Source organism: Mizuhopecten yessoensis, unplaced genomic scaffold (genome assembly GCF_002113885.1).
Source record: "Mizuhopecten yessoensis strain PY_sf001 unplaced genomic scaffold, ASM211388v2 scaffold11131, whole genome shotgun sequence".
In the NCBI taxonomy this organism is placed as follows: domain Eukaryota; kingdom Metazoa; phylum Mollusca; class Bivalvia; order Pectinida; family Pectinidae; genus Mizuhopecten; species Mizuhopecten yessoensis.
Window position 1 is genome coordinate 334,562 of NW_018408895.1, and position 14,525 is coordinate 349,086.

The following is a 14,525-nucleotide window of genomic DNA, read 5'->3' on the forward strand; positions in this document are numbered from 1 at the left end:
TTTTTTTTATCATGTCCTCAACATCATCATCATAGTCTCTGTCACGGAGATTGCCAAGTTCCTCTTCAAATATTGCCGGGATAGCATTGACTTCATCTCGACAACGCTTTTTGACATTTACAATGAATGAGTCAGCTGCTAGTGAAATAGTATCAGGAGGATGGTTGTGATGTTGGTGCCCAAATACAACTGGGATGTTATCCAGGGTTATAAATGTTGCTGGACACTGCCGTAAAACACATCTCCAATAAACACGGTTATCCCGTCTTGTCCGTATAGAAAATTTGTAGCCAGCATGAAGTAGGTAATAGCCACCTCTACCATTCTCTAAAAAGTCAACCTGTACTTGTGCATTGGCCATGGTAAAATGACTGATATATTTTCAAATTCATGATAAACAGACTTAATAGTGTGAGCAGTATTACATACCTAAAAACTACCTGTACCTGTATACATAGAAATATTATAATAGAGATTAGTATATCTGAAACAGACTATAACTGAAGTTCACTCAGGTTGTAAAGATTGAAATGTTGGCCAGGGTGACACTGGGTATTTTTCAAATGTTGGCTAGGTGAGAAGCAACCGTTGAGAGAGGATGCAACCATCTGTTGAAATGGTGTGTTCCCTGAACGCATACATGTTGAGAACAATAGGTAGAAACTTCAAAGGGAGGGTAATTATATTTCCTGATATGTGTTTTTAAAATGTATGCGTTCAGGGATACAGCCGTTGGAATAAGGTATATATGTTAATTGTTATTTCAAAGGTAGAGACCATTTCATGATCGATAAACCTGTATTTTCACCTGTGGTTTCATGTACACACGATCACCAGGAGTGATTTATTATTATACCTGTTAAAAAATGTAAATTTCAAAAATTTCAAAGACAATAAAGCATCCACCTTAGCATCTGAATAATAACCAATGTTAGCATAAAAGCCTGGCATGTATATATATACTCTTTTTAACAGGTGTTGCCCCCTTGTACATATGCATGCATACAAATTCACAATAATAGACAAACAGTCTAATCATAATTCATATTTATGACAAAATAAATCATATTTAATTGCTAAAATGCTCGCCTAAACTACATCCACATGAAAGGCATGACACAAACATCAACATTTTAACCAAAAACCTACATTTTTACCATTGTTTCAGAGAATTGGTAATATAACATGGAATAATACTGCAAACTCAGAAAACTATTCTATGCCTTATTCGATCTGTTTGACAATGGTAATAATGTCCGATAAATTCTAGCTTTCTACGCTTGGCAGTGCTTGAACAAGTTTAATATTACATCTTCAGAAGAAAAAAATCGCCTCGCTCTGTTCGGCAGAGAAATTATAATTGTCACAATCTCAGAAATAATAAAGTTCTATATATTGTTTGGTGCCGGAAAGTAGTATACATGTACAACCGACATCACAATTATAATTTATTAGTTTGTTTTAGTCTTTTTCAGAGTTCTGGGTTTCAAGGTGTTATTACTTTAAAGCTATTTTGTTTTATCCATTTTCGTCTTATTGTCAACTTATCGCCAATTAAGTGACCGTACGTCAAAAATCAGAGATGTATACGGAAATGAAAGCGGAAATATGCAGAACTAACAATTATTTTGAGTTTCCTCCCTCTAATGTGCCGCACAACTAACACTACTGATAATGATCTCTTAAACTCCCCAACTCTTGCAACCTTTAAACACAAACTAAATAAAGATAGTATTATCGATAATGAAGCAACCTTAGTTTTTAAAACTGACGGGCCAATATTATTCTTTGTCAACTTAGAAACTTATGTAGCAATTTAAATTTTGATTTATTCAATGACCATTTAACTGACTGTCCCTCTTGTGCTTGCTCTTTTGAATATGAAACGGTTTTCCATTATTTTCTTGAATGTCCATTGTATAATGAGCTCAGACTTACTTTGTTTACTTCTGTTGATAATTATGTAAATCACAACCATATTGATACAATCATTTTTCTACAAGGCTGTCCTGATTGTGATGGACTAACAAAAAAACAGTAACTTAATGATGTACAGTTATTTATTGGTAAATCCAGGCGTTTTAATCTCTATATGATCTAACCAGCCATGACTTTGTACTTTTATACTTTTCTTTTCCTATTTCAATTATACCGTCCACAAAGAAGTAAAATCTCTGGAAAAGATCCTTTTTCAACTTTACCTACTTTTCTATAAATGGTCATAGGAGTTTTTAGTTGAGCATGTTTGTTTGTTGTTGTTTGTTGTAAGATTTGTTCAATCTGTCTTGTTTTACAGTTTCTATTTTATACATTGAATTGCACATAGACTAGCTTTATGTTTGCATATAAAATTACAATAACTGTGACCTGTGCATATATTTGCACATGGACTTTTGGTCAAGGTCTGCCAATATCTGTGTGATTTGATAGCTATATAGTTTATATACATTGTAAAATGTTATACAAAATAAATAATAGCTGTGGAAGTGTTTTGTGTGTGATGTGAGAAGTGTGAATGTATTTGTATTTCAGTTATGTTACTTAAGAAGGAGTTACATCCTTTTAACTTTTTTGTTTTGTTTATAATTTTCATTTCAAAATGGATGTATTAATTAAATCAAATCCAAAATAATAGAATCCGTTAATTTAGCCACCGCTGGAGAGAATTTATATAGGTTTTGCCTGTTATTCCATCCAATTGACTTGTATCAACTTTGTCAATAAAATTTGTTGAAATGAAATGAGAAAACGTGTATCACGAGTATATATTAATAGAAAGTAGAAAGTTCAGAAGTCCAGGAATCCTACCCCAAAAATAGCCCAGTAATTTTCACAATGATGAATTTATAAATTATAACAGTAAATGTGTCCATCAAAATCAATCCGGGGAAATAATAAATGAGATTATCTAATAATAGTTGCTGTCTGCATAAAATGTTACAAAAGCGAAAATCTTCACCTTGATAGTTAACGCAATAATTCAATATTTTTGTCGCATAAAGATGCAACATTTTGGCTAAATAACTCTTGCCAGAGACGTATATATTACAATGATATATATACGTCTCGGGTCTTGCCATGGTTTTAATTCCGCACACTCATTGTTACACTATATGTAGATATCGTATTCTTCACAATTGGTCATTTCCCCCCGGAATTTAGAGCGAAATGACCTGACACCACTGTAAGATAGTTTAACATTGATACCGCCAAAAACGGGATTTACACTATTAAACCAGATATAATCTCAGAAAATATTTAAAGCTTATCTGAATCTTTTCTTTTGGTAGACTACTCAAAAACAATTTTAAACTAGTTTTAAATCGTGAAAAATAAATCGTCTTTTTATATTCAGTTAGAAAAGAGACATATATAAAACCGAGGTATTTATATACGTATCTGGTAACAACTTTTAACTACGGAAATAGTTTGCAACATGTGCGTGGGAATCTAAGGGGAATAACTTTGTATAACGACGCAAAATCGAAACAGGAAGTAAATGTTTATTAACCTAATGCGCATGCGTTCAGCTAATAACACTGGATGTCATTTCCGCAGGTACTCGCATCGGTCATCATGGTATCGTGAGTATTTGGAGAACAATCTGACGCTGTATCATGAACCTATGTGGGATGAACACTTAGGAGCGTCTCCTAGCGACTCCCATCTTCCTCTCTGTAAGTTGATAGGACCGTCCGAGGTCGAAATGGGGAGAAATCTGCCATATTGTTGTACGCATAACTCTTTTGCATTTACCAAAACAAAATTGGTCTCGTTGCAATGGTGCGTCAAGAATAGTGATGATTCACAGGATGTGCCCCTATCTTTAGATCAGAATTTTGTGTTGAGTGTGTTCATATAAGCTGTAGATGTCGAATAACGATGATACGTAATATACACAGAAATCTCATACTGTCTTTAAATAATCAGTCACAGATTCTAAATGAATTCCGATTTATGGAGATCCAATTTATTAATAAGTTCAATATAAAACAGTTGTAGTTCGTATTTTTCACGACAATAATATTGACGAAGAAAGACCATACTGACATATTTCATCTGTACCTGTAAGAACTGTGATTTTTTCGATGATTAATTTGAATTTATTAACAGGAAGTTTGGTTCAATGGGTTTGGGAATTCCTGATTTGGAATTTCGACAATATGCATTAGCCTGCATCCTTGTACTCTCTCTTAAATCCATACCAAACCATTCAGTCATTGTGATACCAGAATAACATGCGAATATTTGAAAGACAACATGTTGTTAATTGTTTCAATTGTTAGTTGTAATCCAAAGAAGAAAAAATATCAAGACTTCATATAAATGTACAAAATTATAAACCATCTTATGGCTCGATAAAACATTAAACTTATTCTAATCCATATACCAATGACACGAGATATAAAAAAAACTTGTTTGCTTCATCTTTCCCTGTTCCAAAATAGTTTTATATGCAAATGTCATGTCAATGCGTAAAAGCAGACTGGAACCAAGCTGAAACATAGCCAGCTGTATGTAGATAGATAAAATCACCTATTAACTTAGTTCAAATCTGTCATTTCCTCTTCTCACCTTGACTCTCATGACATATCAGCCAACTAGATCAGGAATCAGTGCTTTAAACTTTTTATGTAAAATTATTTTAGAAAAACCTATTTCCATTATAGATCCTGATGATTTTTTTATGAGTACCATTAGTAAGAAATATACTTGATAATGCAAAAATTGTACTGGCAGAAGCAGAAGGGGTCATAGGCTTTAGACTAGGTGCCCTTAAAACTGATATTGGTCCCTCCTGTTTCCCATTTTCTTTTGATTTTACATAAATCGATCCTTCAAATTTCGAATATTAGGCAGAATGAGATCAAACTTCTGCAAGTGGTATGTTCAGTGATGTTCAGCATACCCAGTCGATGAATTCCTTAATGGAAAGTTTAACTTGTAAATTCTTACATGGGGAGGGGGATGTTGACACTAATGGCATCTACAGCTTATGAGATGTGACTGAAGCAGGTTACTTACCAGCCAGGGATTATAACATGGGACGGAGCATGTTATAGTTTATATCGGTATTTGGAACGTCACTAATTAAACGACACCAGTTCAATACAGATGCACAATTAAAGAATTGGCCCTTGCTTGTCTTCACTTCTACTAGGAATCCTACCTGTCTTAGTAAGAGCTGAAGGTGGTCTGTGTGTCAATTCTCGTTGTTAAGATAACAACCAAACATCAGAGCGCTTTAAGAATGTAAACAGGAACAAATACCTATGTAAGTTAAAGGTTAAATAAACGAATGAAACGTAGATACACTGTCTTACAGTACACCTGGTAATGAGATATACATACCTTACTAATGAAACAAAGATACGCTGCCTACAGTATACCTGGTATATCTCGTTAACCTGTACGTGATCACTAGTCTGGCTTCTGTATATAAGAGTAATCATTATTCAAAACAAGAGATGAGACAACATCAAATATGGTTATAAAGTTAACATGTTTTAGCCCACAAGATGTTAACTAAAATAGGCCTTACTAAAATTGCTAAAATAGGCCTGTTGCCCTCAGCTCCCGGGATTCTCCCTGAAAATAGATGTGAAACAAAGAAAATGTTCATGAGAACTGACAGAGACATGAGCGTACACAGTTTTTCTTGAGGGAAAATAGGAATGTGTCATTCAGTGATTCTTTGTCACCAATTTCCAATCATCATATATTTATCAAATTGTTGTTCTCATTTCAAAGTTTAAAGAAACTGAACAACAGAAAATGCACAGTTGGATTAAAACCTGAAACCTTTAAACTTCCATGGAAATTGTATTATCTGACCTACCCAGTTACCATTGGCATTGAATCCAGATCCTTTACACTATTTCCTCCTCATTCAGTCTTAGCATCTGACGACAGCACTGTTATAACCTACTACTCTAACATCTGTTTGAAACTGTACAGTTTTAACATGTCAGGAAGTTTACAAAAGTTTATCTGATGAAAATGTCATTTGGCCTGTTCTGATAAATGTTACTAAAAAGCCTGCTGGAAGACATAAAGTCCTTGTCATTTGATAACCTTAAAAGCTTACGGTGTTAGCATTGCATTACACAAGTGTTGAATACTTGATAATATATAGTTACAATGTTTAATGATTTGTCACTGTTTGACATGTAGGTGGAGGAAGTGTAAGTGATATGGTGATGTATAGTTGGACGAGCTGGAAAGTGACCAGGTGTCAACCAAGACAAGAATCTGTGTAGACTTCCAAGATGGCTGGTGCTGAGGAGTTCCAGGAGCTGCAGAGCAGTAGTAACAATGAGGCATGCCGCATGGAGGAACGGCCAGAGCATGGGATGAAAATCCTACAGGGCCTTCACAAGCTCAAAAACGACAAGATCCTGTGTGATGTCACACTCATTGCAGAAGGTTGGTCAGATAGTCAAGTTCACTATCAAGGCCAGCAGCCTGGGAATTTTTCTTTTTCAAAAATAAAATGAATCCTTGCTATTACACTTGCATTACTTTGTGTACGATAATTCACACTGAAAATAATTCAGAGGGTTTGTGTACTTCACATAGATTTGATAGCCACAAAAACAGTGAATAAGTAGTCTCTGCTTACTGTTCAGGTGCTATGAATCATGCACGTCGAATCCTTTCATTATGCATATATCGGGGTTTACCTAAATATTTTGGGAATCGCCATCTTCTTAAGGAAAATGAACCACTGCAGTAGTTATGATTGCTTTATAACAAATCATGGTCAGCGAGGGTTCTAATTAAATTCTTTTCCAAACTATTGTTTTAATAATTATTCTTACATATAAATTGTCCATGTAATGATAATCAGCAGCCAATAAAGCTTAATACAGTTTAATTGTCATGAGAAGTATTATCAAATGAAAAACTGTATACATAAAAGTACTTCTTCGCATTGAATGACAGTTTCTTGGGCCTAGTTACATCTGGAGCAGTTATATATGTATATATAGGGAAATTATACAATGTATATTGGTGATTGTTTTAATAAACGGTTTGATCAGGTTTACATTGTAAAACCTTACCTCCTGTTTGATGATTTTCAGGTCACAGGTTTGATGCCCATCGTGTAATTCTGGTGTCCTGCTCGGACTACTTTCGGTCAATGTTCACAAGTGGAATGCGGGAGAGCACGCAGCGGGAGATTGAGCTGAAAGGCATCACAAGTAAAGGCCTGGACAAAACTTTGGAGGTTATCTACACCTCCACAACCACCTTGGAGGGTGATGACATCTTCGATGTGATTGCTGCAGCCACACATCTACAAGTGACACCTGTGATTGAATTCTGTGAGAGGAACTTCCTAAGTGGTATGACCACTAGTAATTTCTATGATTTTATAAACACAGCCAAACTTTACAGCATGAACAACGCATTGAAGCAAATAGACGTGTTTATAGCTCGGAATCTCATGCAGATCTCAAAGGAGGGAACCCTTCACCTTCTCACCTATGATCAGATGATCAACTGTCTGAACAGCGACCGTTTGTGTTTGCGTGAGATTGACATTTTCCACATCACATGGGAGTGGTTTCTACTAAACAGTAACCAGGACGATCAGGCTATACAGCTGATGAAGCTTATTCGCTTCCCTCTCATCAATCCAGCTGACCTGGTACAGCATGTGCAGCGAGTGGACATGATGATGACTCATACAGAACTGAGACAGATGGTACTGGCCGCTCTAAACTACCACGTGGTACCCCACTCGCAACCCTTGGAAGCCAGCTATAGTGTACACCTCCGCTCATTTGTGGAGCGTCTGGCTAGTGTTGGGGGACGAGAGATCCACCCTAATCCCTGTCTACATGATGAAATATTGGTCTTTGATTCCAAAATCACTTCTAATAGTTTACTAAACAGAACAGAGATTGCATCATTACCAAGTGCTCTTAGTCACATGCAGGTGGTGGTGTTCAATAACTTCCTGTATGTATTAGGGGGCTGCACCACACAATGTGCCCACGGAGAGTCAGCAGTCAATTCAGTTCTACGATATGACCCTCGCTTTGATAATTGGTTTCAAGTGTGTCCAATGATTAACAAGAGAGCCTATTTCTTTGCAGGAGCACTTCATAATAGGATTTATGCTGTTGGGGGCAAATTCAAGGATGGCAGTCTGGCCACTGCAGAATGTTACAACCCTGGAGACAACACGTGGGAGATGATTGCGCCCATGCCCATGTCCTACCATGCTCATGCTGGAGCAGTGTATGGGGCCCACATCTATATATCTGGGGGCTACAGTGGTAATCACTTCACTCCTGACATGCAGCGATACGACCCCTCCACCAATCAGTGGGAAGACATGGCGTCCATGTTGACGCCACGTGGTTGGCATGTCATGTGTGCAACACAATATAAACTGTACGTGTTTGGTGGTTGTAACCTCAATGTGAACCAGCAGGCACAACCAGTCATGCAGTCGGAGTGTTATGACCCATCCACGGACCAGTGGACTATAATTGCACCCTTGTCTATTTCCCACAAAGAGGCTTCATGTGTGGTTTACAATGACCAGATATATGTACTAGGGGGTTACAACGTACAGACTAAAACTGGACAGAAACTTGTTTCGCGGTTTGACCTGTACACAGGTATCTGGGAAACTGTTGGGGCATTACCCAGGAGTCTAACAGGGGTAGGCTACTGTACCCTCAAACTACCTGCATACAATCTTGACGACTCTGATTAAGTCTTAAATTAACCATATATAGGTCATGATGAGCCATACTCTTATCAAAGTGAAAAACACCATACACATTGTGTGCTTTGTCATTGTACACACCCGAGTGTTCGTGTTGTGATGGATTCAGCTGGCGTACACAGGGATAGTTGTGAGAGGGTAAAGTGAAGAACTAGCTAATGGCCACAGTTTTCTGTAGTGGTGATCTGGGCTGTTCACTTTGAACTGTAGGAGTGATATATGTGGACTTGTCCACTAAGTTGGGTATAGGTCAAGAATATGAAATGGTTACTGTATGCAGTTTTGTTTTCATGCAGTCTTATTTTCACAAGAAAGAAAGAAAAAATTCTTGAAGAGTCTAATTTGCAGTTTCAAGATTGTTTTGTATGTATACGTATAATACTGGAGTATAGCTATTAAAGAACTTGTCACTGTTGTGTTGCTGCAAAAAATCAAGAAATAACACTGCCATGAAAACGACTCTGTATACAGTACTATAATATGGGACAATTAACGTACATATATGTGAATGATGTAATAAAAGTGAGGTAAAAACAAGATGGTACATATACAGATATCCATATAATAAGTAAAAATAAGATGGTACGTATACAGATATCCATATAATAAGTAAAAATAAGATGGTACAAATAACCATGTTGTTGCTATGAAATGATGTACATGTGGGTAAAGTATGGATAAAAGGAGTTGGGTCATTTATTGTTATATATCTATTGTATGCCAGTGGGTTTCTATTTGCTTTTTCTGTTGCTGTGACGATTGAGTGAATTTGTGTGTACTAATCATTGTGGGGGTATGTGTATGCTTGTGTTAGTGTGATGAGGGTACAGAAACATTGTTTGTGGTCGAACATTTCATTTGAGTACATGATATAAACATGTATCTTGTCAATCATTTGTTATTCATAACTTCTCAGAATTAGCTAGAGTGATATACACATCATTAGAAATGTTTTACTCCATCAGACTTGTTTAAAATCATATTGACGTAACTGATGTGTACTGTGTCAGACTTATAACAGTATAGACTATTGACTATATTTCTTAAGTCTACTGTATCACTATTTTCGATTAGTGTATACAAATGTGCAAGCTCTTATTTTGATATCTTTGAAATTCGAGTCTCAGATTGATTACATTTTACTATCATCACTCCAAGGAGAATCAAGGAATTTTAAAAGATACAGCCCCTGACTTATTTATGAATGTACAGAGAAGGGCTAGTCCAACCCACCACTGAGGGGGGTATAGGTCTGAAGGTGTTCTTTATGTAATAGAGATGCATATATGAAATAGAAAATGCTATGTACAGCACACTATATGTTTATTAGTTGGATAAATGCTCACCAATTAGCCTTTCCAATCACAGTACATTTTTCGCTGTATGGGTTAAGAATAGTATTATGTACACTATATTCTCCCCAAATACATAATAACTGTTAATCGTCAAACTGTGTATTGATGTATCACTTGAAAGTTTAATATATTTTTTTCTCTTTATGAATTTAATTTTCTTTGTACAGTACATATACAATGTTTGTACATAAGATGTAAGTTACCTAGAGCTGATCAGGGCTTTCATTAGACCTTGGAGAGTTTGTTTACCTAGAGCTGATCAGGGCTTTCAGGGAGAGTTTGTATATTGACTTTTGGGTTTGAAATGTCTATTTGACAAATGTTTTGGCATTTAAAATTTCAGGGAAAAGATTATTTGACTTTTGAAATTGGTAAATGTCGAAGGTCAACTGAAAGCTCTGCTGGTTAACATACACAGGTAAATTGTAAGTGAAAACAATTCTTTATTTTTTGCTGCTTCCAATCATTTCTCTTAACAGGTTTTAAGCGAACATTTATGATGTAATGTGTGTATGTAATATAATCAATGACAGGTGGCACTGTGTTAATATTGTGTGCATGCTCAACATATTCGAACTATAATCGGTATTCTGCATGTTTCATTGTTCAAAAACATGCAAGCTTCTATAAATTCTTTAAATAGAAACCAAACAAGTTAGAACTTGTAATATGCATAAAAACTTCCATAGATTATGAAACATAATTACATTAAATGTAAAAATTGTTTTATAAATTAGATTTGGTTCAAACTTCTTGTGTGTGAGAAATACTAGTATACTAGTACACCCGAGGTAAATGTAATGTGTTGAAGCTGTTGTTTGGAGTTGTCTCCCCTGTGTGAGTGTTGTGTGTCGGCTTATAACAGTAGGTGAAGCAAGGCTAAAGTATCATCATCCGACGTGTTACTCCTAGGCCCAGCTGTTCAGTACTATCATCATCAGACATGTTACTCCTAGGCCCAGCTGTTCAGTACTATCATCATCAGACATGTTACTCCTAGGCCCAGCTGTTCAGTACTATCATCATCAGACATGTTACTCCTAGGCCCAGCTGTTCAGTACTATCATCATCAGACATGTTACTCCTAGGCCCAGCTGTTCAGTACTATCATCATCAGACATGTTACTCCTAGGCCCAGCTGTTCAGTACTATCATCATCAGACATGTTACTCCTAGGCCCAGCTGTTCAGTACTATCATCATCAGACATGTTACTCCTAGGCCCAGCTGTTCAGTACTATCATCATCAGACATGTTACTCCTAGGCCCAGCTGTTCAGTACTATCATCATCAGACATGTTACTCCTAGGCCCAGCTGTTCAGTACTATCATCATCAGACATGTTACTCCTAGGCCCAGCTGTTCAGTACTATCATCATCAGACATGTTACTCCTAGGCCCAGCTGTTCAGTACTATCATCATCAGACATGTTACTCCTAGGCCCAGCTGTTCAGTACTATCATCATCAGACATGTTACTCCTAGGCCCAGCTGTTCAGTACTATCATCACAGGACTTGTTTCTGTTTGACACAGCTGTTCAGTTGTATCATCAGATGGCCTGTTACTTCTTGTTCAGTTGTATCATCAGCCGTCTTGTTACTTTTCAGTCCAGCTGTTCAGTAGTAGCATCAGATGGCTTGTTACTCCTTGTTCAGTTGTATCGTCAGCTGGCTTGTTACTTCTCAGCTCATGAGCTGTTCAATAATAGCATCACTTGGATTGTTAGTACCATCAGCTGGCTTGTTACTCCTTGTTCAGCAGTAGCATCACTTGGATTGTTAGTACCATCAGTTGGCTTGTTGATTATTCCTTGATCAGTTGTATCATCATTTGTTTGTTACTTCTTGCTCAGTTGTTTCATCAGCTGGCTTGTTACTTGGCAGCTAATGAGCTGCTCAGTAGTAGCATCACTTGGTAGGGAAAGCAGGCAAAGCCAGTATATTTGTAATCCCTCTCCTGGTTGTTCAAAACTTGATTAGCTGAATGAAAACTTTATAGTAAATTTCCATGTTCTATTTTTTTCAAAAAATATATTGAAATTCCAGACTAAATTTAAAGCTAAAGGTATAAGGATTCAACATATCGGTATGAAGAAAAGTAATGACTTGTATGAACATCTGGGCCCAGTAGTCAATCGATAAGTGTTGGTCGTCAAGCAGGTGTGTTATAATCGGTAGGTAAATCATCACACAGGTGTGGTATAATCAGTAGATCCTTTTTCATTTATGAACCCCCCCCCCGACTGTTTAAAAATGTAATGAGATTTTCCAGATGTTATATTCATACTAAATACTGCTTTTGATGAATTCATTAACAACTTTTTTTATCACAATTCATCAGAATGTATGGGAAAATGTTACTTTTATCATTGCAAAATCTGTTATATAGCAAGTGAGATTTGGTACATGTAAATACATGTATACTTTCTTACAAAATCAGAAATTTGATATGCATGTATTTTATTCATACATAGTGAAATTTTCCTTTTACTGTGGAAGTGATTATAGATTACAAATGTATGTTATCAAATAAGTGATATACTTTCTCTCTAAACACAGGACTATTTCATTATCTATATACTGTCAGGAGAGTATGTCTTCAGTTTGTGCTGATCCTAGCTTAACAGAATTAAAACATTTTTGTAGAACTACATGTTTTTCTTACAAAATGTTAAATATACTGATTGTGTAGGTCTTTGTTGTTATGGTAAAATGCTTGTTGTTTATGAGAAATAGCAACGATCATCTGTTCTATACATGACATTAAATGTCATTTCAAAGTACAATGTATCAATATTTAATACCAGAAAATTGTCTGGCTGAAATCACGGAGAACAAAACACCTACAGCTTGTAACCAGATCTGGACTGTTTCACATGAAATAATAGTTGATTTTACATGTTACACTTTAGATTCATGGCATCTTGGAATATTGTTGCCATGGTGATATGTTTTCAAGGTTACCAGCAGCTAGTGGTGGTGTATCCCAGGGACTGGGTTTTAACTTTCTGTATCTATGATTGTGATGGCAGAGCGGATGTGTGTATTGTCACCTGTTTCTTCAGCCAAAACCTGTTGACATCTTTAATTTTGCTGCTATTTATTTCTCCCTTTGTTTTCTTTTTTGCATACATTCAAAATAGAACCATATTTTGAAACAAACATTTTAATAATATCCTTTTCTTCCCAAGGAAATAAATAACAGGAAAATGAAGTGTTGCAGTATTGGCTAGTGCTTGTGTCTACGTTATCATAAAACATTGCTGGCATACATTTATTGACAATATATATCAAATAGTGAAATAAAACACAAATCTCATACCAAACGTTTCATGCCTGTTTTGTTCTGGGATACAATCTGTTTCTACGAACTTATTACTGTCATAGTCGAGATAACATTGGAAGCAATTGAAATGAAAGAGCTTTACTTTATAAACTGTATACCAGTAAATGTCCGCCAGTCAAATATTCGCCCTAAAATCTATGTTCGTCTAGCGTTAATTTCACCCTTCACATGCAATAAGTATTATTTTCCGTTGTGTATTAATATTTGCTGTAATGATAGATTTGCCCTCATTGAGGAGATAGGAAAAGGCAAAAGGAAACCTTCAGCAAAATTTCCTGGTATACAGTAATGATGTAAATAACAGTCTCTAAATAAAAAAAAACCACAACACTGTTTGGAAAAAAATAGTGCATATATTATGATAAATCTGTTTAAATATTATTTTGTATAGAGAGGCAGCCAAGGTTGACATGTTGTTACACATTTTATCACAGCACCACATACACCTTGTCACATCATCAGTTCCAACGAAAGAATTATCAATCACACTGAACAGCTACATGTACCTACATGTCTTCATACCAAAATCACATGGACATAATTGTAAAAAAACCACAAAAACAAATATACTTTCTATGTGACTAACTGTAAACCGTTCCTTTAAACATGAGCATTCCAGACTCATTCAGTTATTTTTATCCCACTTAAAGAATCTGCCGTTGTCAATCCCACAGGTAAAATTTTCAGCAAATAAGTGATGCAGCATGAAATAAAAGCACTGCAGGGTTCGCCCAGTTGTAACACTGCTTAAAGTTTTACCCTGCAAAGTTAAGGTGCAATACAGAACATTTATCTTTAAAGGGAGCTCTTTCATTGTCATAAAGAAACGAGAAAAAACAACAACTAAACAATATTCTGGGACTAAAATGTTCTTCCCATCACCAACCCTGGTCTAAAATATTTCCACAGTACCAAACATACTGAGATATCCGATATAGGCGTGTACTGATCACTATCCTAGGGTACATTCGCGTTACCGGTTGAAACGGTTGAACCGGTTGAACCTGTAAAGAAAACGACAGGTACAGATTTGGACCGAGGCTGACCTCAGGAAAATTTGGTACGTGTAGATTGAGGG

The 14,525-nt window shown here is 36.1% G+C and overlaps 1 protein-coding gene across 1 annotated transcript; it reads left to right on the forward strand.

Moving 5' to 3' along the window:
* Positions 1 to 3,525: 3,525 nt before the first annotated feature.
* LOC110466331 (kelch-like protein 13) lies at positions 3,526 to 13,999 on the forward strand. The gene is made up of 3 exons (XM_021522750.1): positions 3,526 to 3,677; positions 6,175 to 6,426; positions 7,086 to 13,999. Exons 2-3 carry the CDS (start codon positions 6,270 to 6,272, stop codon positions 8,732 to 8,734), a joined length of 1,806 nt encoding a protein of 601 aa, XP_021378425.1. The 5' UTR covers positions 3,526 to 3,677; positions 6,175 to 6,269; the 3' UTR covers positions 8,735 to 13,999.
* The last annotated feature ends 526 nt before the right edge of the window (positions 14,000 to 14,525 follow it).